At 53.0% G+C, this 23,180-nt stretch overlaps 1 protein-coding gene and 1 long non-coding RNA gene across 2 annotated transcripts in view; one reads left to right on the top strand and one right to left on the bottom strand.

Annotated features, from left to right (window-relative positions):
* The window catches only part of FBXO41 (F-box protein 41), a 13,976-nt gene extending 7,005 nt beyond the window's left edge, over positions 1 to 6,971 (bottom strand). Inside the window, exons 1-8 of the mRNA XM_064572317.1 lie at positions 5,781 to 6,971; positions 3,888 to 4,113; positions 3,340 to 3,413; positions 2,715 to 3,073; positions 1,634 to 1,875; positions 1,322 to 1,437; positions 1,045 to 1,197; positions 791 to 886 (exon numbers count right to left, since the gene is read on the bottom strand). Of these exons, the coding sequence (XP_064428387.1) occupies positions 791 to 886; positions 1,045 to 1,197; positions 1,322 to 1,437; positions 1,634 to 1,875; positions 2,715 to 3,073; positions 3,340 to 3,413; positions 3,888 to 4,113; positions 5,781 to 6,685 (2,171 nt within the window). The 5' untranslated portion in view covers positions 6,686 to 6,971. The remainder of the gene's footprint in view (positions 1 to 790; positions 887 to 1,044; positions 1,198 to 1,321; positions 1,438 to 1,633; positions 1,876 to 2,714; positions 3,074 to 3,339; positions 3,414 to 3,887; positions 4,114 to 5,780) is intronic.
* Positions 6,478 to 23,180, top strand: LOC129046114 (uncharacterized). The gene is made up of 3 exons (XR_008506877.2): positions 6,478 to 6,601; positions 13,314 to 13,556; positions 21,307 to 23,180. It is a non-coding gene; the product is annotated as an uncharacterized LOC129046114 (long non-coding RNA).

Here is a 23,180-nt window from a genome sequence, read left to right as displayed (position 1 = left end):
CCACTCACACCAACCCGGCCATTTCCCTGAACACCTCGTTCCTCAACATTCGCCCAGGCGGTGGGTTCCCTGGTGTCTGCCACGCACCTGGTACCAGGGATATGGGAACGGACATTCACAGCCCCGACCTGGAGAACTGCGAGTACCGCGGAGACTCAGAGAGAGATTATTGCAAAACAAACTACAGCATGGGTCGAGCCAAGGCACCACAGGAATGGGGGCAGGGGAGCAGGGATGGATTCCGCCAGAGGGCAGGGAAGGACATGGGATGCCCCGAGAGGAGCTGTCGTGCGGAGAGAGGGCTTGGAGGACAGAGTGCAGGGACAAAGAAGTCTGGTTTGAGAAACACCAAGTCGTGAATGAATGATCTGGATTCTCCGACAACCAGCTCTTTGGTGTATGCTACATCGACCTCCCTGAATGGCCTTTCACGTGCCAAACGAACGTGGCTATTTCTAACTAGTGTTGACTGAACACTTATATATACTCTTTATAGACCCATCTCATCTGAGCCAGCTACGGTCCCACTAAGGCTGAAAGAGCTCGAATATCACCTTCACTTTGCAGTAGAGAAACTGAGGCATGACTGGATTGCCCTCCGTCACACTGCCAGTGAGCCAGGACGTCACCCCAGGCCTGATTTTGAAGCTCTGCTCCCAACAGCTAAATACACAGACTGATGAATGTGAATCTGTCTCCCCAGCCAGCTTTTGGAATGGCCCAGATCTGCTCAGTCCTCAGCCAGCCCCGGCTCAACCCCCGGCCCCTCCCAACCCCTGCTGGGGCTCACCAAGGGTGAAGTGGCGCCACCTGGAGGGAGACAATCTCTCTGCAGCCTGCGCCCAGGGCCCAAATGACCTCGTGGCCCACGGGGTCTGTGGCGCTCCTGTTGAAAAGACAGAGCTGGGACCGCCCACCCTGGTGGCTTCTGCTCCCTGCCCTTGGACCAGAGGACTCTCGGGTCCCCTTGCCTGAAAGCCCTGGGGGAAGAGTATGCAGACCCCAGGGACCCGCTCGGCCAGAGGTCCGGAGGGTGTGGACTACCTGTAGGTGACGGCCTGCAGGGCGCGGCAGTAGCAGCTGGCCAGCCAGAGGGAGCGGTCAGTGAGGATGTTGGGACAGTGGGAGATGCGCAGGATCAGCAGATTCCCCCCCGCCGCCTTCAACAGGGACTCCAGCCCCGCCTCCAGGCAGCCCCTGGGGATGGCCAAGAGGTCAGGGCACCGTTTGTGGCCACTCCTTCCCCGGGGAAGCACCGCCCCCCCAAAACTCCAGGTGTGCACGCAGTAACACCCCCCCTGCCCACCCACCACCGCCTCACCGGGTGCTCCGCGCGTACTCTTCCTTGCTCTCCTTCTTGCCCCGCTGCCGGGGCTTCAAGTTCTGCAGGGTCAGCGAGTGCGCCTGGGTGCACCACTGAGCCAGCATGGCCAGGAACTGCAGGGAGAGAGGGGTTGCCTGCCGATGAAGGGGCCCGAGCTTGGCTGCCTGGAGGGAGACCCCATGAGAGCATTTGGGGGAGCGAGGCTGAAGCTAGGGTGCTGGAAGGGTCGCAAGGGCCAGACCTCGAGGGCCCAGATTCTGCTGGGAGAAAGGTGGGTTCACAGCAGGGGCGGTGGGCGGGGACAGGCACCTTGGAACAGACGCGGGCGTTCTCGAGCAGCACCCGTGTCCAGACCGCGGGGTGGCGAGCCACGAAGCGCCAGTCTCGGCAGACCTCGGCCGCGTGCAGCAGCGTGCGCGTATCCAGGTAGGTGAAGATGCAGAACAGGGCGGCTCGCATCTTGAGGATCTCCGGGCTGATGACCTCGTTGGAGCGGGAGGGGCTGCCCCTCTCCGCTCGCCGACCCCGCCCACTGCCTCCCTCCGGGCGGGCTGCACGGTACCAGAGGGTCAGAGATCAGTGTGGAGGGTCAAAGGCCAATGTGGGGGTGTGGGTGGGGAGGTGGGGTGGGGTAGGAGCTACAGAAGGGGCAAGCATGAAAGACCCATGCTGGGGGACTGGTGACTTGGGAGGAAGGCAAGGGGCCTCTGCTTCCCCCTCCTCTGCACACCCCATCTCTAATTATACACATTAGGAAAAGGTGTGGCTTCCTCAAGTAAACTGTCTTTTTAAGATCATACATCCTCACATTGTTCAAACTCAGCCCCTAGGCAAAGCAACGGAGTCAAGTCTAGGAAAGGCAAGGGTTTGGAGAGTGAGGGTACAGATGGACAGAAACCCAGCCTCTGTGAACAGAAGGCCAGGGCGAGGCTGCCCAGAACAGTCACTCAAGAGCAGCCATGCACCCGACCTGAGCCCTCTAACCTCCTGACCCTGACCCTGACCCACCCACAGATGCACATGGCCTTGTGCATATATAGAAGGGGGCTCTCCCTGCTGTTCCAGGGACTTCAGTCTGCAGTTAACACTCAGCTACTCTCCCGTAAATGTCAACAACGAGCCATGTGAATGGACCCCCTGAGATGTGGCATCCTTGTGCAGTCCCCAACATGAGCACCCCTGTGCCGCTGCACTGCTCTGTCTCATGAGTTCCTTGCCCAGGCTCCCAGGGCACTTGTAGGAGAGTTTGTCATCCTCATTGCAGGAAGTCTGGGACAAGGGGAAACACGTGCGGGAGCCCAAGAGATCTACTGCCTCAGCCCTGTGTCCCCTTAGAGGGCCCAGCGCCAAAGAAAGACTGGCCCCTCTGGCCTACCCTTCCAGGACTCACCTGAGAGCCGGCAGCTGCTCAGTGGCCCAGCCAGAGCAGGCCCAGGACGGGGGGCATCTGAGGGGCCCTCAGCCTCTGACTCCGTGGTTCGGGAGCCCACATCCGAGACATCACCCTCCTCCCCCTCCGTGCTGTGTCGGCGGGGTCTGCGCTGCCAGTTCTGGATGGCCTGGCGCCGCAGGCCTGAGCTGCGAGGGGCCTGGGTGCGCTCCGAGCCGCCGTTGGCAGCCTGGGCCCGTGTGCCCAAGCCCCCAGGGCCACTGTCCTCGGGGGCCCCCTCTTCTGGCCGGGGTAGCTCCAGACTGTCACTGTCATAGCAGCCTGAGCTCTGGGATGCAGCGGGGACACGGCTGGAGGCCCTGGGGTGGGGTGGACCAGACGGTGAGGAGTGAGGGGCACCAGGTCTGCCCAAAGTCTCCATGCCACTCCTACCGAGGGCAACCCCCCCCGCCCTACTTTCCAAGAGCCCCCTTCCAAGAGTGTGGAAAGGCAGACGGAGGTGACCCAAGGAGTATGGGGAAAGGAGAAGGAGCCAAGGCCCCAGATGGGCCAGCCATCCAGGGGGCCGGTGGATCTTTCCAGGGTGAGGGTGGGCTGTGTGGGACGGGCCAGGCCCGAGGCTTACCCTGTGCTGGGAGAGGAGCCATGCCTCGACACGGCGTATGTGCTAGGCATGGCCGGGCCCGCGTGGTGTTCTCGCTGTGGGCCCCCAGAGCGGGAGGGAAAGGCGGGGGATGGGGGGGAGCAGAGGAGGTAAGAGGATGAGAAGGAGCAGGAGAACAGGGCACAAGATGGAGAGAAGAGAGGAGGGAGAGGAGAGAGAAGGAAAAAAGTTGGGAAAGATGGACAAATAGACAGACAGACGGCCCAGAAAGGCAGGCTCACCACCCCCCTCCCCACACCCACCCAGCACCCCAGACCCTGGGGTGGTTCCTGGGCTCTCAGTTGGGCAGAGAAGGGCCCCCGAGCACCAGGGCGGCTGGATCGCACCTCACTGGCTCACAGCCTCAGGGGCCCTTCTGCCCAACCGGAGGGGCACCCCTGTTCCTGGACCCCTCCTTCAGGCCCGGAGTCTGCTCGTGGGGAAGAGCCCAAGAAGGGAAGCATGGAGCATAACAGGGGGACGCCAGGCCGTGTGCGCGATGGGACTGGAGGGGGCAGGTGGGCGCTCACCATTCTGCCAGGGCCCCGGGTCCCGGGCCCGGCGCCACTTCCTCCCCCTCCGCGGCCCAGGCTGGCGCTCGGGGTGCTGCCACAGCTGCTGCTGATGACCTGCAGCTGCCGCTCGGCGCGGTCCGCGCGCTCCAGCAGCTCCTCGATGAACTGCTGCAGCCGCAGCTTGGCGCTGGCCTCCCGCGCCGCCGTCTCCTTCAGGAACTGGTCGATCTGCACCACCTCCCTGGGCCCGGAGCAGTCTCTCAGCCCCGTGCCTCGGCCTGGCTGCCCACCCACCCTCTGGAGGAGACCCCGAGCGGGAGGGAGAGACACGGGCACGGCTGCCCGCGCTGTCTGCTCACGCTCACGCGGCTGCCCGCTGATGTACAGGCCTGGGCACAAGGCCCCCTCCGCCAAGGCACACACAGAAATGCAACCATATACCCACCCCGAGTCACATACTCATGCCCCACTGACCCAGCCCCGACGCTCCTGCCAGGCGCCCCTACTCCCCACGGAAACACTCTGTCATACGCAGTCCCACTCAGAGCCGCCTCCTCCGTCCGGATACACTCTTGGGCACACAGCCACACACACTCACGTACACGTGCTCCTGTCATGTTCACTTGCAGGCATACATACACGCAGTGTGAGCCAGGTACAGTCCCGCTCACACATTCCAACACACACACACTTTCAGAAACATTCTCAGATGCAGAAGCCTCGGGCAAGTACACACAGCACACTTCAGAGTCACTTGAGCATTTACTCCCAAGTGTATTCACATTCAACATTCACTGAGCACCTTCCAGGTGTCAGGCACTGTTCTAGGTATTTAGGGATACAGCTGTGGACAGACTGAGAAGAGCTCCTGCCCCCATGGGGCTTATATCACACTGGGGGGTAGATAAATACCATCCATATATTTCACCATTCTACATTTAAAGACAAGGGAAATAGGAAGCCAGCAAAGAACACTGAGAAGGAGCAGACAAAAAGGAGAGTATCCTGGAAGCCCAGTGAAGAAAGTGTTTCAGGGATCAGCTGTGTCAAATGCTGCTGATAGGCTGAGGTGTTGATGAGTGGGCCTCGGCGACATGAAGATCGTTGGTGACGTGGAGGACAGTGGTGGTGGTGGACATCTATCTGATCAGAGGGAATTCAAGAGAGAAAGTGGAGAGGGAAATTGGAGACAAGGAGTATAAATTTTCAAGGAGTTGTTCTGAAAGGAGAGAAAAGGGGCAGTAGCCCAAGGGGGCACTGGGGTTACGGTGGATGGGAGAAACGCCCTCCTGTTTGGTCGCTTTCAGGAATGATACAGTTGGGGCACCTGGGTGGCTCAGTTGTTAAGCATCTGCCTTTTGCTCAGGTCAGGGTCGTGGGATCAAGCCCCACATCCGGCTTCCTGCTCAGCGGGAAGCCTGCTTCTCCCTCTCCCACTCCCCCTGCTTGTGTTCCCTCTCTCGCTGTGTCTCTGTCAAATAAACAAATAAAATCTTAAAAAAAAAAAAAAAAAAGGAATGATAGAGCTGACAAGGAAAATCTGATGATGGCAAAGGGAGAGAGCAGAATTGTGCCACGTCTTTGAGTAGGCAAAAGAGAAGAGGATCTGCTGCCACAATGCAGGGGCTGGCCTTGGCTAGGGACATAGAAAAGGAAGAGAAAGAGTTTTCACGGGCAGGCATGCGGGCATACTTGCATGTCCTCACAGTCCCAAACACATACCGTCATGACGCTCTTGGCCCCACACACACCACCGTCACATGCTTGTGGCCACAGATGCCACAGTACAAAGCCACGGCCACACAGACACACACACTCAAGGTGGGGGAAGCGGCAGCGACACACAGGGTCACTCAATCGGGAACATTCACCGGCACACCCGCCCACAGGGCCCTGCGGGCCACTCACTGCTGCTTGCGGCTCAGCTCCTGTTCCTTGTGCACCAGGTCCTGCTTGAGCGACGCCAGCAGCTCCACGCTCACGTCCACCTGGCGCGAGAGCTCGGACGCCCGCTCCTCCAGCTCCTCCTTCTCGCGCCCCAGCCGCGCGCTCTCCTGCCGCGCCGTCTCCAGCTCGGCCGCCTTGCGCTCCAGCTCGGCCTGCAGCCGACCCACCTGGCCCGCGATCTTCTGCTCCACCTCCTCGCTCAGCCGCTCCAGCCGCCGGTCCACCTCCAGCTTCTCCAGCGCGCGGATCTTGAGGCGCGCCAGGCCCTCCTCGTAAGCCACATCGGCGGGCGAGGGGGACGCGGGCGAGGCGGAGGCGGGCCCGGGGCCCGGCCCGGGCGGCGGCGTCGAGCACGCCGAGGAGGCCACGGACTTGCGGGCGAACAGCTCCCCCAGCGGGATCTCGATCTCGCGCAGCGCGTAGCGCGCGGCGGCGGCGGCGGCGGCGGGCACGAGGCCCGGCTCGGCCAGCTCCTCGCACGGCAGGCTGGCGGGCACCAGGTCGCCGGCGAAGTGGGCGAGGGGCGCGTGGTGGTGATGGTGGTGCAGTAGGTGCGGCGCGGCGGGCGACGGCCCGGCCGCCTGCTCCTTGCCCTGGAAGGACGTACTCTCGAAGACCTCGCGCCGGGCGCCGGGCACGGCCAGCAGGGCGGCGGGCTCGGGCGTCAGCGGGAAGCCCGAGGCGGCGGCGGCGGCGGCGGCGGCGGCGGCCGCGGCGCCGTCGCAGATGCTGTTGGTCTTGGAGAGGATGTAGAGCGTCTCGTACGTGTGGCTGTACTCCAGGTGAGCGCGCAGTGACGACAGGCTCCGGAAGCGCTTGTGCTCCCCGCAGCGGGGGCAGCGGTACGGCAGGTCCAGCGAGGCCATGGCCCCGCCGCCCCCGCGGCGCCCGGGCTCCACCGCGGCCGCCCCCGCCGGTCAGCCGGGCGCGCTCATGGGGGGCCGCGGGCGAGCCCCCCTGCGCGGTCAGGAAGGCTCAGGGCGCCGGCGGCCAGGGGCGAGGAGGCTGGAAGAGAGGGAGTAGGCCTTAGGAGGGTGGTCTCCCCCACGCGTGAGGAAACTGACTTCCCCAGGAAACACGCGCCCATAATGGGGGGGCGAGGGAATCCCAATGGCTTGACCTCCCAGAGGGGGCTGGCCTGCTCTGGTACCTGCGGGAGGGCCTGTACATGTACGATAGTGAGAAAGAATGAGAATTCTTTAAGGGGGGGGGGGGAAGGCATTCGTTATAATACTTCCAACCTATATTCCAACTAGACATAACCCAAGTGCCCATCACCAGTAGACTGGATGAATTGTGATATGTCCGTAGTGGAATTTTATCCAGCAATAGGGAAAGGAAGCACTGGGACATGCAACAACATGGATGAATCCATTCAATATTACGCTGCATAAAAGAAGCCAGAGCAGGGCGCCTGGGTGGCTCAGTTGGTTAAGCGACTGCCTTCGGCTCAGGTCATGATCCTGGAGTCCCGGGATCGAGTCCTGCATCGGGCTCCCTGCTCGGCAGGGAGTCTGCTTCTCTCTCTGACCCTCCCCCCTCTCATGCTCTCTCTATCTCATTCTATCTCTCAAATAAATAAATAAAATCTTAAAAAAAAAAAAAAAGCCAGAGCAGAGTGCACACTGTAGCATTCCATACATAGGGAGTCCAAGAACAGACGAAATTGGTCATGACAGAAGTCAGAATAGAGGTTACCCCCTGGAGACTATAAACTGAGAAGGGACAGGAGGGAACCTCATATGATGCTGAAAATGTTCTAGATCTTGATATGAGTGGTGGTTATACATGTGAATACATATGTAAACAATCAAGCTATATACTTAAGGCTAGTGCACCATATGTATTTGGCTGTATGTATCTTACATCTGAAAAAAATCCTTAAAGGAAGATGCTTATTTCCAGATCATGCAAACCATACCCATCAGACAGGCTGGACTGTTGGTACCATGTTGCAGTGACTGAGTTGTCACCTCACCTGACGATACTTGTGTGCATGTCACTGTTTATTCCTGTCCTGCTTCTGTACCCTCCCATCACTGCCACTCTAGGCAGATAGGTCCTTTTTTAGAGTCCTTTGCTAGGTCGGTCTCCAAAAAGCGCCCTGCCCTGCCCTTTGTTCCAAGGGCCACCATATTTGTCCTCTTCAGGCCCATTCTAGCACAAACCACCACCCTTCCTGACATGCTACCCCCGGTCACCCTCAACTCCCACTGCCCCTCCTCCCTCATCTCTGGCTTCTGGTCACACCTCCTCTGCCTCGTGGAATCTCTACCCCATTCATCACTACCCTCCTCGTCCTAACTGCCAGCCACCCTCCGCTGTCACTGTGCTCCTCTGGGTCACAGACCACCTGCTTATCAATCCAGTTGTCGTCAAGGATCTTCATCCACTTGGTCGCTTGGCTGATACTGCTGACCACTCCATCTTCCCAGGCTGCCGTGAAGCCGCCCGTTTGGGTTCTCCAACCTCCTCTTCCTACTGCCTTCTGAATCTTCCTGATGAGAGGTCCACATTCACACCCTCTTTGCATCTGCCCTCTCCCCGGCAGTCTGGTTTGCTCCCACATGTTCACTCCCAGCTTTAAGCCGTTGACTCTCAGCTCTGCCTCCCCCTCCTGACCTGCTCTGGAGTTTCCTTTGCCTTCAGGCATTTCCACATGGAGGTATGGGTGACTATTTGTTCCCTTTACCAGCCCAGCACCCAGTCCTTCTCCTGGTAAAATCACTCTGCTTTGACCTTGGAGATCCATTCTTCCTTCCCCACTTTCTCAGTCCACATGGTCTGAGTGGGGGCTGATGGTCCACCCCGGCTCCAGGGGTAAGAAAGTGATATAGACCTGGCCAAACAGAGTCCCGGGATGGGCAGAGATCGCCCAAGTTGAGTCCTTGAGGCATTCCTCCCTCCAGGACTTCTCTGAACCACTGGGGAAAAGCATCCTCTTTGGGCTCAGGTTTCTAAGCTAATGGGAAAGGCTAGAGCTGCAAGGGCTATCTTTGCCTCTTTGGGGAGGAACCTCCTGGGAATGAAGCCAACACAGAGAAGCAGAACTGATATGGAGACAGAGATTTCTCACAGACACTGTTTGAGATCCTGGTCGGTTGGGTGAACCAATTTGTTCCCTTCATTGCTTAAGCCATTTGGAGTTGGGTCTATGGTACCTGCACTAGAAAAAAGTCCTAACCCAGAAATTAGAATAAGAAATGGACTTTTTTAAAGGACTAGACCCTAAGGAGGAATAAGCTGAACTAAGAGGGGAAGTAAGATGGTACCACCTCCCCCCTCAGAAGTTGGTGACCCCTGCTACCCAGCAGCAAAGCAGCCGATGAAACTCTCCCCCGGTCTCTGGAGCTCAGATGATGTTCCTACCTGGAACTTTAGGGGGCCTGTAGAAAAATGTCACCATGTTGGGGTGTGGCCTCTCCCATGGTCTCAGTAAGGCCCAACAAGAAAGAGACACACTCCGGCTGAAAGGGGCACCTCTGAAAGCAGAGAGGAAGAAAATGCTGCTTGGCTTAGAGAGGAGCTTTCTGCCTGAGGCCAGTAATCCAATATGGCTAAGAGTCAGATAATTAAGAGCCAGTTCTCTGCTTCTAGCTAAAAGTCAGCTCAAGCAAAGACAGGGAGGCTGGAAACACAGAGAGAGACAAACCTGGGCCCTGACAGGCTCTTGACTCCTCAGGCCCTTCAGGAACCCCTCTTGCTATGCTAGCCCTCCCAGCTCGACAGAAGCTTTCACCAAAACAGCCTTCCACTGGGGTGCAGCTTGAGTGGGAAGGGGCAATGAACTCTGCCTCCCGCCCTAGATGAAGGGTTTGCATTGCCCTGCGGCAGAGGCCTAGCCAGAAGCAACAGAACCGTGCGCTCCTGGGATGGGCAGAGCACCAAGGGCTGTTGCTAAGAGACAACCCCTGCTCCTCCCCGAACACTATCACCAGGGACTTGATTCAAGAATTACAACTTCCAGTGAGGTCTCTAGTTTGGTTAATGGCTCTGGGGACAACTGAACGTAAATTGACTGAAAGCTTCCTAATGATTAAGGGGATTGTATTGCCAGAAAAACCAACAAACCTAGAAAACAAAGGCCAGGGATTACTCAGCTCCTAATGTTCCCCACCCCTTAAACTTGCAGCAGTGGGAGGTGAGCCCCCAGTGCCCCTTTTCTGTGTGGCACAGAGCATGAAAGACAAGGGAGGCTCTTGGAAATGGCAGAACCAAAGCAGCCAAAAACAGGAGTCAGGGAACCCCGTCCTCACCAACTGGTCAAGCATGTGGACCACATATGGGTCTGTGACCACTGACTGTTTTTCCTTATCTCCCCTCTTCAGCTGGGAGGGTTTTGTACTTTCAGCTATCCGATCCTTCCTCCATCATAGTCTGGCCGTAAGCTGAAAGACCATGAGAGACTAGCTCAGTACCCTGCCAAAGAGACAGCCCATCACCAAGATCTTGAATTGGGGCTGGACGTGCTAAGTGGATGAGCAGTTGGAACATCTCCTTCTGGAGATTGGACAAGTGTATTTTAAGTTTTGTGAGGGACAGTTGTGTCAGGATAAACAGAAACATTTTAAAAATTGTATAAGGAGCAGGATCTGTGTAGATCTTGTTCAGAGGTGGGATGCAGTAGACATTTATTCTTTTTTGCTGTTCAGCTCCAGTCCCCCTTTGTGGCTAGACTCTGTTTTCCTTTGAAGAACCATTCCCCCCACTTTGGGTTGGGCTCGGACGGGAGTGTCTATAACCTTAGCCTGTTCATCAGTCACAGCGATCATTCATCCTGGGCACGTTTCCTACTCCAGGCCAAAACAGCCACTCCCAGGACCTGGGCCCAGCTGGTAGAAGGTGAGCCTGGGCCTCCTTGTGGCCATTTCTGTCCTCCTCCATGGGCCTTACTGAGACCATGGGAGAGGCCACACCCCAACGTGGTGACATTTTTCTACAGGCCCCCTAAAGAACACAAAGACTCCTGATGACCTCCCTTGAGCATCCAGATCCAGATGTGCCTGACACTTTAATCCAGGACTTGTCACTTGTGAGAGGCAGCAAATTCTTTTTGTAGCCCAAGTCGTTTGACTCGGGTGCCAGTCACTAGTATTGAAACTCTAGCCTAACACAATGACCCCCAGTGTCAAAAAGCAAATCTTGGACTTCCCCTCACCCACTCCCCAGGATCCATCCCTGTTTCCTTCAATGGTGCCACTGTCCTCCCAGTCACACCACACCACCGGCCATCCTGACTTTGCTCTCTGCTCACCATCAAGACCTGTTGATTTTTTTCTTCAGCAGTTCTCTTCTCCTGCTCTGTGCTCTTCCTCACACCCAGACAGCTGGCCCAGGCTTCAGCTCAGGGCCCTCTTCTGTCCCCTATTAGGCACCAGACTCCTCTGTCTACAGACAACTCCTGTTCATGCTCTTTCAGTGGCTCTCAGCATCTACCAACTGCAGCCAAACTCAGCTTCACCTTTGGCCTCACTGTACTCTTGCCAAGCTGAGAGTAAAAAGTGTCCTGGCTGTTTTACTGGCCTTTCTCTGATTACTATAGCTGGATATATTTTTTACACATTTAGCAGTCGTTTACATTTCTTTGGTGACTTTGCCTATGCACTATTTTGCTCATTTTTATACTGAACATTCATATTTTCTTATTGACTTTCAAAGGCTTTTCCTAATATCGATCCCTTGTCATCTATATACTACAAATGGTTTTCTCCAGTGTGTTGATTGGCTTGTTTATGGTCTTTACTGGTATAATAAAGCTGATAATTTGCTTCAGTAAAAATCTTTAGGATTTCTGATTTTGTTATCATGCTTAGTAAGTCCAGCCCTACCTGAAGACTATATAAACGGTTATATATGTATTCTTTTTGTACCTTGCGATTACCTTTTTTAAAAAGTCTAGAACAATTTTTTAAATTAAGGGCCTTAAACAAATAACCATAACACCATAAAGTGACAGTGACTTGGTAGCATGCAAATACTTCAAGCTGTATGGTTTCCTTTTATACGGTGGAGTTTTAAAATCCAAAAATTTTTGGTATGCATGCAGACAAGGATTTAAAAAACATCACTTTTTGTTATGGACATTTTCACACATACTCAAAAATACAATATGATGCTAAACTCCTATGTACCCATCATCCAACTTCAACAGGGACCAACTTACGACAATTCTGTTTCATCTGTACACCTGCCGCCCTGCCTTGCACCTCCCCCACCCCCACCACTGGATAATTTTGAGCAAATCCAAAATTTTATATTATTTTACCCAAAAAGTACTTTAATACCTATAAGAAAGGACTTAAATTTCTTTTTTAAAAAATACTTAGTCACTATTTTAACATCACCATCATTTAGGTATATTAAAACCAAAAAGTAGCCTCAAGAGGTAAATCCAGAAGACAGTTCTCTGAAAAGACCAACAAAAAACAGTCTTCTGGCAAATCTATTCAAAGTGCAAAAAAAAAAAAAAAAAGAAAGAAAGAAAACAAATACATAACACTATGAATGAGAAAAGGGACACAACCACTCACAGAGATTTTTTTTTTTAATTACTAGAATGTGACCAGATACAACTCTTGGCCCAAATTTTTGAAAATCTGGATGAACTGAATATTTTTCTAGGAAAATGTGAATTATCAAAATTGACTCAAGAAGAAATGGAAAACCTGAATAGATTAATAACTATAGATACAATTGAAGAAGTTGGCAAAGTGGCCAGAGATGTTATAAATAGAATTCAGCTCACACACACATAACTGTTCGGGAACTGTTCTGTAACGTATGGTCAGCCTGGTATCAGGGCACCCGTGTGTACCTGCCCATTCCAACTAAGTGCTGGTCCCTTTTGTGGGGGCACTTTCAGGGCATCAGAACCGGCCAGCTTTTCCCCTCCCCTCCCCATAATACTTTTGAAGCATGCTTTTCCTGCACAGCACCCTGCTAGCCAGGCTCTGAGAAAGAGGAAAGTCTGGGGGTGCAGGCCTGTGTGTAGATGTGCAAGGCAGAAGAAGGAAGGGGCTTCTCAGGTCCAGGTGGCTCTTCACCTGAGGCCAGCCTGCCCCACAGTTTCCCTCCATAGGCTGGAGTAGAGGAATGACTATGATTCATTCTTAGGAATATTTTTGCCTAGATGTATACACTTAGCATGAGCATAAGCATTGCCCGAATGCAGGCAAGAAGGTGATAGAGGGAAGGGGAGGCAGAAGAGGAAGAAAAAGAAAAATAGAAGTGTTGCCTGTTCAAATTCGATCACAGTCCTGTATTATTAGTATCATGATAGAACAGTTGGTGATTTTCCTTTGCATTCTAGTCTCCCCAAATCAGCAACCTCTAAGACCAGCCCTAAGACCAGCTTCCTTTTTCAGCCAGGACCTTCCCCCTTCTGAAATGCCTATCTCAAGTCTCCTTTCGTCTAAGTCCAGCTGAAGGTTTTCATTGGGTAGAAGGATTCTCCAGGCTGAACCAGAGGTATTGACTTTTTTTTTTTTTTTTAAGGTTTTCAGGTGTGTGAGTCTCATCTCCTCAAACAAGGCCAACCATCCCAAGATGTGTGTCTTCTCTGGCTCCTGTCTACTGTCACATTCTCATGGACTCTGCCAGAAACACAGAGAATCTTGCACTTTCATGGTTTCCACTACCACATAGGCCCTGAGAATTCCTGCAATGGACATTCGTATTTTTATCTGCTCGGCAAGCCTTCTTCACCTTCCGGTGATACAACATCTCATTCTTTCTCTGGTAAGCTGCCCCTCCCCACTCCCTGTTTCTGACAGGGCTGCGTGACCCAAGCCTGGCCAATCCTGGCGCCCCCACCTCTTTGGCCACAATGAATGACCCCGGAAGGGACACATTCCTCAAGCTGAGCCAACAGAGTCCTTCCCTGGGAATGTAAGTGAAAGACTGAGGAGTCTCTTGTTCCTCTGGGATCACATGCTAGGATGATGAAGCTGTCTATGGCTTTGTGTAACCTCCATCTACCACATGGAGAAAGCCCATGCACGGTGGGGGAAAAATTATGGCAACAGAGTGAAGCTGAGCCAAGAGCTAGAAAGAGTCCTCACCACATTTTTGAGAACCCAGGTACGGTCATGTCCCCAACCCACGCATCCCCCTTCTTTCCAGTTATTTGAGTTGGTATACATCCCTTTTTGCATGAAGTAATTTGGGATTTCTGTCCCTTGTGATCAAAAGTCCTAACATTCTCGCAAATTGGTATTTCTAGCCTAGAATTCTCCCCTGAGCTTTATTAAAGCATGAATTCATTCATGTTCTATTTATTGAGTCCCTGATCTGTGCCATGAACTGTATCAGGTGCCATGCTGGGTATGTTGAGGACACCCAGACCAACAAGATCCAGATCTTGCCTTCAAACAGCTTGTGGTCTCCCGGGACAGACTGAGGTATTAGATGATACAGTCATGAAATTAATGCTATGTAAGAACATGGGATTCGACACTCAGCTTGAGGAATTGGGGGACTGGGGAACCCCCAGAGGTGGTAGCATCTAGGATGACTCTGGAAGAGCAAAGTAGAGTCAGGTGAGGAAGTGTAATTATGAGGTTGGGGGAGGGGAAGAAAGGCATTCTGAGCACGGAGAACAGGATCCACAAAGACAAAAAAGCATGCCTCCCTCTGGGAACTAAAACGTAAGCTCTGTCCCAGTCACTGCTACTTTCCCAGCATTTCCAACACTGTGTGGCATGGGGTAGCTGCTCAGGTAAGTGTTTGTGGAATGAAGGAACGGCCAGGACTTAATCAGAGGTACAGTTGAGAGAACGGCCTACCGAGGGTCAACGTCAGGAAGAAGGCTGTTGGAAATAGAAACTGTTAGCCAAGGCAGTAGGAGCACAATGAGGAGAAGGATGGACATGGGAGCAGCATAGGAAGGAGAGTCGAGAAGGCTTGGTGACAGAATGATTGTGGCTGGTATTAAGTGGAGTGAGGATCAAACTCAGGTTTGGGTTTTGAGCATCTAAGTAAATGGGGCTGTGGTTCAGTTAGGAGGGAAAGTGAAGCAAGGCAAGTTTGGGGGAGAGATCAATTTGGTTGTAGATTCCATGAGTTTGAGGTTCCAGTGGGCCCTGGAAGTAGAGACAGTCAGTACATAGTTTGTGACACGGAGCCAAAAATACAGTTTTGGCACCTTAAGCATAAAAGTGGATGAGTAGGATCAGGGAGAGGGTGCAGAGAAAGGAGAGCAGGGGAGCGGTGAATCCTCAGAGAGGTGGAAGAAGGAGAAGAACCAAGAAGTTCCTAAGAACCAGCAGAAGCAATGGCAATTGTGGTGGGAAACCTTTGGGAAGAGGGATGTCAAGGAGGGAAGGAGTGGGCTGTAGTGTAAACAACAGGAGTTGACAACACAAGTCAGAGAAGAGGAGCAAAGAATCCACTGGGGACTTCAGGGAGCCCCGCTTTGATGAGCCTGACCGATGGGGTTGAGGGGAGAGTGAGGTAGAGACGGTGAGTGGACACAGGAAGCTCAACTGTGAAGTGGGAAGAGGCAGCGTGAGAGATTCCAAAAGGAGCTTTCAAGATGAGAGACACCTGCACATATTTAAATGCCTCTTAGAGATAACCTAATTCTAATCTATACCATCACTTCCGCTAGCTCGAGGCACACATAACCCAATGCCTTAGACCTGACATTTAGAGCAATTCTTTTTTTTTTTTTTTAAGTGCTCCTAACAAGCAGCCTGTAGAGAGGGAGAGGATGAAAAGGTTGATATTTTAATGTAGGTGGCTCAGAGCTTAATATGGCTAATAATGAACTCACAATACCACGATATTCACCTTCAAGCCTGCTTCTTTCTCCTGTTTCCCATCTTGACCAACATCTTCATTATCTACTCTGCACCTCGGATGCAACCCCCCACGGCATCTCTGAATTCTCAAAGTCCCCCTCAGACCTCATCAATCACTAGTTTTTGTAATACTACCTTCTAAATATTTGATTCTATTTCCTCTAGTCCCTGCCCCAGACCATAATTACCCCCTTCTATCTGGTCTGCTGATATTATTGCTAACTGTAGTCTCTAACTCCGCCAGCTTTCAATTCTCATGTTTTCTGCAAATACAGATCCAGTTTATCACTCTTCTCCTCAAATAAATCTCTGAGGGCAGGCCATGTTCAGGGAGGTAAAGTCCACCGTGCTTTGACTGCCTCCAAGGTGGGCCAGGACCCAACCACCACTCAGCCTTGCCAGCCTAGCGTTTGCATCTGCTTCCCATGTGCGTCCTTAATGGGCCCTGTGGGGCTTAGCTTCCCTGAGAAGTGCCATGTGCTGTCACACCCTTAAGTCTTGGCTCATGCTGGTCCCTCTTACTGGGATTCCCTTCTCCGAACGGTGAATTCTGCAGGCCCAGCTCAAATGCTAGCCATTCCATGAAGCCTTCTTCTACTCCCTCCTTCAGCTCAAATCACATCCCAGCATGAATCACTCCTTACCATAGCTCTTCACATATGGTAACAGGTGTCACATGCTGGATGGTCGTGGACCTGTTTGCACATCAGATCCCACCCTATGCAGACACTGGAGGGCAAGGACAATGCAAATGATTCACCCTCACACCTTCCTCCCACACAGAAGACATCAGTATATCATTCTTAGAGGAATCACACTGAATAATGGATGAACTGATTGATTTCATGTAGCCCAAGTGATTTCTACCACTCATTGTCATGGAACTGGATGAATCTGGCTATAATTAAGTCAATCTAAGAATCACCTGGAATAACAAGTGCTTCCCTGGCTCTGCTTACTTCCCACCCACTGGAAAGTAAGAACCTGCTGTGTCTTCTTGACTCTGTCACTCTAGCAGAGCAACACGGTTTAGGGCTTCTCTGCTTCATTCTAGTTTATCCACCCAACAAAAAGATGTCAAACAGGGGCACCTGGGTGGCTCAGTCCGTTACGACTTGATTTTGGCACAGGTCATGATGTCAGGGTCGTGAGACCAAGCCCCTCTATGGGCTCCGCTCAGCGGGGAATCTGCTTGAGATTCTCTCCCTCTCCCTCTGCTGCTCCCCCTGCTTGTGCGCGCGCTCTCTCTCTCTCTCTCACAAATAAATAAATAAGATCTTAAAAAAAAAAAAAAGATGTCAAACACAAGGGCCATGCCAGCCACTGGAGACACAAAGATGAATAAGGCAGTCACACCCTCAAGATGCTTACAGTCTAATAATCTGAACGGTGAACGTTTACCTACCAATTATTCTGGTCAGATACCACGTTTCTCATTTAATCCTCATGACAGTGCTGCCATGTAGGTGGTATTGTCTTTATTTTAGAAGGAGGAAAGTGAGGCTCAGAGTGGCCAAATCACTTGCCCAAGGCCAGGAAGTGACTGTAACAGACTGTTACTTTGATGGCGCCCTTGGAACCATGCCTCCCAGGATTCTTGCCCTTATGGGGTCCCCTTCCATATTGACTCAGAGCTTGGCCGTGTGACTTGTTTTGGCCAACAGGACATTAGCAAGCCTGATGCAGGCAGAGGCTTGATAAGCAATTGTACCAGAGGGCTTGTCCTCTTGGAATATTTCCATTTGGGATCCAGCTGCCATATAAAAAACAGGCTAAATTACTGACTGATTAGATGCCACATGTAGAGAGACCCTGGAGGTTGAAAGGCCACCTTGATGTTCCTTTTCAGCCAGTCCCTCAACTGAATGCTGCTGAGAGCTGCCATGTGAGCCCACAGCCACAGCCACAGTCATGACCAAGCCACAGACCATGAAAAATAATAAATCACTGTTGTCTTAAGCCCCTAAACTCTGGGGTGGTTTGTTACACACCAGTGAATGAGTGGATAGGCTAGGATTTGAACCAAGTACTACCTGACTGACTTCAAGACCCATGCTCTCAGTCTTAACATACGTTCCTTCCGTTTGGGAGTAGAATGTCACACCAGCTCTACTCTCTGGCCCACAGTAGCGCTCAATAAATATTTGTTGAATGAATGAATAAAGGGAGTGGTGGGCTTCCAGGGAGGCAGGAAAAGTCCAGGGAACTCAAAGGCAGGATGGTAATTACCTTTCAACAACTATCACCCCCTTCCAGCCACAAATATTCCAAAAACAAAAATATGCTAGGCATCCCTAAATCCAGAAACAAGTGTGTGGATATCACCAAACTTCCTCTCTGTCTCTCTCTTTCTCTATTAAATTCAGGTCAGGCAAAATTGAGAAGTTAGCAGAGTTTGGTTTTTGATGGTCATTCTCCCTGCCTCTCAGATCCTCCTCTACCTCTCTCACTTGGCCTTCTGGGACCAACAGCTCTTTCTCCCTCTTTGCATAAAAAACCACATGCAGGAAAGGAGCAGAGAAGGTGGAACTTACAGAAATGGGGGAGAAAGATTTGGATGTTAATAGATGGCTTTACAGGCAAAAGAAATGAAGCTCTAAGCTCAGTGCTTTCAGGAGACATCTACCAGCAGGTGGAGGAGGTGTTCTAAGGATGGGGAGACAGCTGGAAGTGTCCCTGTGGATGGAGAATAAAGGAATGCCCCCTGACTCTCTAAATCCCTCCAAATCCCCCAAGAAGGAGGGGGTTCTGGCTCTCCACACCTGGGGTTGTGGTCACCACATGCGTACCTCCCAGAGCAGTCACTATAGCCTAGTGAAGACCCACAGGGGTCAATGTATCCAGTCCCCTGCTTCCTGGCAGCCCTGACTGCCTTTTCTGTTCTAAGCTCCCCTTCACTCTTGTACTCCTGCAAACGTGCACACACCTCCCAAGGTCACACACACATGGCTCCAGCACCTGGATCCCACACTCAGAAAACCATCTGGGCCCCTGCTCACTGCACATTCGACCTAAGGAAAGAGCAGGCCCCACTCCTACTCACAGGCACTCCATGGCAAGTGCACACGGGCGCCGTGTCACACACACATGCAAAGCAATGCAGTGAGGAGCACACATCCAGCTCACTGTGGACAGTCACCAACGGAGGCACTGGGAGATGAGGAGAGAGAAACAGGCGTGCACACACATGCACACCTCCTGATCGTCCAGACTATCACACGTGCACACCGGCACGCACACAGACACCCAAAGCCTCCCACCCTCAGACTCCCGCACAGGTGCCCAGCCAGGCCTCAACACCAAGCCCCTCCCCCACCCCTTTTCAGAAGCAGGTGGAGAGGGCTGGGTTTGAGGGCGCTCCCCTTCCTCCTCCCTCCCTCTGGCCCTGCTCTCTAAGGTCCAGAGTCCCAGGGGGGTCTGGAGCCCGCCCCCGCCCCCCAACCTGGCTCGGGGAGCGACTGGCGAGAAGGGGGCGGGGGATGGGAAGCCTGGTCTCAAAACGTTCTGATTTTAATTCCTTAAATTAACCCCTGCCTTGCCTCTGGCCTGGCCTGCCTAGAATCCCTCCCGGTCCGGCAGCGTCGTGGGCCTCCCGAGGACTGTGGGGGAGAAGCAAGAGGAGGAGGCAGCGGCTGGGGTCCTCCCTGCCTTCTCTCTCCAGGAGCGGTCCCGCAGCGCGCCCATGACTCTGCCCTTACCTCCTCCACCCCGCGGCGAGGCCAGGCCCCGCAGCCCTCGGCTGGGGGTGCACAGGCAGCCCCCGCGTGCCGGGTCCAGATGCAGGGCCGCCCTGGGGCCTCGGATCTCGTTCCCCTCCGCAGCCTCGGGTGGCAGCCGCGGCTTGTGCCCCCGCCTCCCTCTCGGGGCGGGGGCGGCCGAGCCTCCCAGCCAGTCGCAGCGGGAGGGGCACACAAACCGGGTGGGGGAAGGATGGAGGAGGAGGAGGGAGAAGGAGGGGGCTCGCGGCCCGAGGAAAGGAAGAGAAGGGGGAGGGAGGCAGCGAGGAGGTGGGGCGGAGCCGGCCCCTCCTTCGGGGCGGGCTCTCCTGCGAGCTGGGGAGCGGCAGATGCAGCCAGAAGCGGCTGCGCCGGGACCCCACGTTTTCCGCTGAAGGTGGCTTCGATGGGGGAGGGGTCCGCGGCGCCGCCCTGGGGGTGCAGGGACCGCTGGGCCGCGCTCCTCCTGGGTCCGGGTCTTCCAGACTCCCGGCACCGCCCAGTGCACTCTCCCTGCCCCAGGCACCTCTTCTGCCCACCTTTAATTCAAATCTCTCCGCCCTAGCCCTACCACCCTGGCTGGGCCTGCTTCCACTCAGGGCAGATCCCGGGGGCGTGGGGGGGGCGGTTCTGTGGGTCAGGAAGAGGGCGGGGGCGCTGCACTGCTCCTGGGATATGCGCCACTGTCACTAAGCAGCCTCGTGGGCCGCGCCCTAGGTTGTGCACTTAGCGACCTCCAGCCAGATGCTTGGTCTCCGCCGAGATTGCTTGAGTCAATCCCCTCTGGGCATCCCTAGGGAACCAGGAAAGCTGCGAGTGCTTGCTTTCTCAGGACCCAATTTTGCCCTTGAGGATACCATCGAGGAGAACTTGTCCCCATCACAAATCCCATCCCGGACCTAGAGAGGGAGAAAAGAGGCAGAGAGACAGTGGCCTGCAGCTTTGGTTCCTTCCCACCCACGCCACCCCCCACCCCCACCACACCCCGACTCCCTCCTCCCAACCCCCCTACCCCGCCTTGAACTTGGTTAGGAGAGAAGCCTAGCTCCCTAGGACTTGAGCAGATCTAGAGGGCCCTTGACTTAAGGCCTATCCAGCCACTGATGCAGGAACAATCTAGCTGTCCGAGGCTTGGAGGAAGTTCACAGGGCTGCAGTGGGGCCTGAGAAATCAGACATGGTGTTAGGGCTATCAAGCCCAGGGCTGAGCTGGGCTTTGGAGGAGGAAAAGGGGAGATGGAATTTCAGGCTGTGGGTAGTACTTGGGCAAAGGCACAGAGATGAGCTTGGGCAGGGCCTAAGCACCAAGGCTATGAGGGGCAGTCTGGCTGCCACAGCACAGAAATCCAACATAACCCGAGGATTCTCCAATAAATGAAGCTGACAGGGACTTTTCTTGACCCCATTCTCCTACAGCAAAGGCATTGAACATTTAATATCAGAAAAGATAATTTGTAGACTTGTCTGGTGGCTTTGAGGGACAGGCAAATTTAATAAGGACTGAGGCGGGCACCTGGGTGGCTCAGTTGGTTAAGTGACTGCCTTCAGCTCAGGTCATGATCCCAGAGTCCTGGGATGGAGTCCCACATCAGGCTCCCCCTGCTCTGCGGGGAGCCTGCTTCTCCCTCTGCCTCTGCCTGCCACTCCCCCTGCTTGTGCTCTCTCTCTGTCAAATAAATAAATAAAATCTTAAAAAAAAAAAAAAAAAAAAAGGACTGAGGCAAAATAAGCCAGTCAGGTCAAACTACCCTTCTCCCAACATCTTCTCTTCTGTCCCCGAGCTCCTGAATTTTTTTCCTCCTCCAGAAAGTCTTCTTTGATTGAGCAAGTGAGAAATCAATTCCTCTAAGACCTAAATGATAACAGCTTCTATTAGCCAAGTGCCAAGCATCATACTAATCATTTAATGCATATCATTCAGTTGTCCTAATAAATCTATCAAGTACATATTATGATTATTCTTACTTTACAGATGAGGAAGCTAAAGTTCAGAGCCCAATGAATGGCACAGTCAGGATGTGAACTCAAGTCAATGAACTCCAAAGTCTGCACTTCAACACAGTGCCCTCCTGCAACCCCTTTGCTGTATTAAGCCTACTGCACCCTCCTCTGCCAAAGGACAGATTCCCCAAATCCACCTGCTTTTGCAGAGAACCAAAAATGTCCATATATTGTCTTGATTCTACCTTTGTTCAGATTATGTTTGTCTGTCCTCACTCTATGCTTCCTATGAATATGAGAAAACAATCCAGGGCAGGCCTGTGTATGTATGTACGTATGTGCTTTTGTGCATATGTGTACGCATGCAGGTATGTAGCTATGCATATGCACATATGTGCGCGTGTGAGTACATGCATAGGTGAATGCATGCATGTGTACACATGTGGGTGTACGTGTGCATGTATGAATGTGTCTATTAGTGAATACACATGTGTATGTATGTGGGTGTGTATACGTGTGGGGGGATATGCACGTATATGTGCACATGCGCATATGTGTGTATGCATGTGCGCATGTGTGCTCATGCTACATTTCACAGACAACAGTTCCTGCTTGGTTGTTATGGGAACCACAGTTCTAAAAATGTTAAACTGAATCCCACTCCATGTGGGCCAGAGAAACCAAAAGAGAGAGAGAACTGAGTGGCAGACACATCTGGGGGCCCAGAGCTGAGGTACAGAATCATGGGCTCAGCAAGAATTGGACAGGCACAGACCAGCCAGATGTGTGGTCCCACTCAGGAGACCCCCATGGCTTGGATCAGGACCTCAGTCCTGCTTCTGCCCATCTCTCCCTCCTGATCTTTTCTCAGCTTCATGCTCTCCAAACACCTTCCTTCCTTCCTCTTTCCCCCTTTCTTTTCCTTTCTCCTTTTAGCACTTTAGACCTTTATGGGGGGCCAACCAACTAATGGAGATCAGTCAATAATAATTAAGCACTTAAGTGTGCTGGGCAGTAGGCATGATGATATGGAGCCCACACACATGGATCATACATGGTCAAGGATGGGAGGATTTGGATAATACACAAGGAGAGAGGAGACGAGAGAGCAAAGGGAGAGAAGGCAGAGGAGGGTGAAAGATGAATCTGGATCAGATACGGAAGGCTTTAACGGCAGTGCATATTTTTTTGTAGGAAAGTGGAAGCTCTGGTCATTTTGGGATACAATACTATGAATAATGTTTTAGGGAAGTTGTATCAGTAGTGATGCACAATGTGGAACGGAGGGAGAGAGACCACAGGAAGCAGTTTGGTACAGTGCAGGCTTGTCTCAAACAGGGCACAGGGGTTGGGGGGATGAGGGAAGAAATAGCAGGCATTCTGGGTTGCTTTGTCAAACTCTCCCCTGTATCCCACTTCATCAAGATTCTTACTACTCTTCCCTGTATCTCCACGGTCAAAGGACTAGGGTGACCTTTGTTACTGATGTATGTGTTGAATTCTTCAAGTATACTGGAAAGGAAACAAGTTGGGAACCACTGGCCTAGCATATGGTAGGTGCTCAATAACACTTGTGGAACAACTAGATATGGGGATATATCCTGGTCTTGGAACTGGAAGGCCCAGGTTCGAGGCCCACTTTAGTCTCTCATTCTCTGTGTGCCCTTAAGAAAATCCCCAAATCTCTGGGGCCTCAGTTTCTTTCTCTGTACATTGAGGGGTCAGAAAGGATGTTGTTATAAATTCCTTCCAACTACATGTTATGTGATTCTATGTGATCGTCATAGCCATGGTGTTTGTGTACGTGCAGGGAGCGGCACTGACTGAGGTGCTGGCAATAGGCACAGAGAAGATAAACATGGGAAATATTTTAAGAGAGGAACCAACATGTTCTAACTTCATTTT

The sequence above is a fragment of the Mirounga angustirostris genome, unplaced genomic scaffold, assembly GCF_029215605.1.
Source record: "Mirounga angustirostris isolate CCGP_5_RB_7025 unplaced genomic scaffold, mMirAng1.0.hap1 SCAF_10, whole genome shotgun sequence".
Taxonomy (NCBI): Eukaryota; Metazoa; Chordata; class Mammalia; order Carnivora; family Phocidae; genus Mirounga; species Mirounga angustirostris.
Note: the sequence above shows the minus strand (reverse complement) of the source record. Positions and strands in the feature narration are given on the sequence as shown.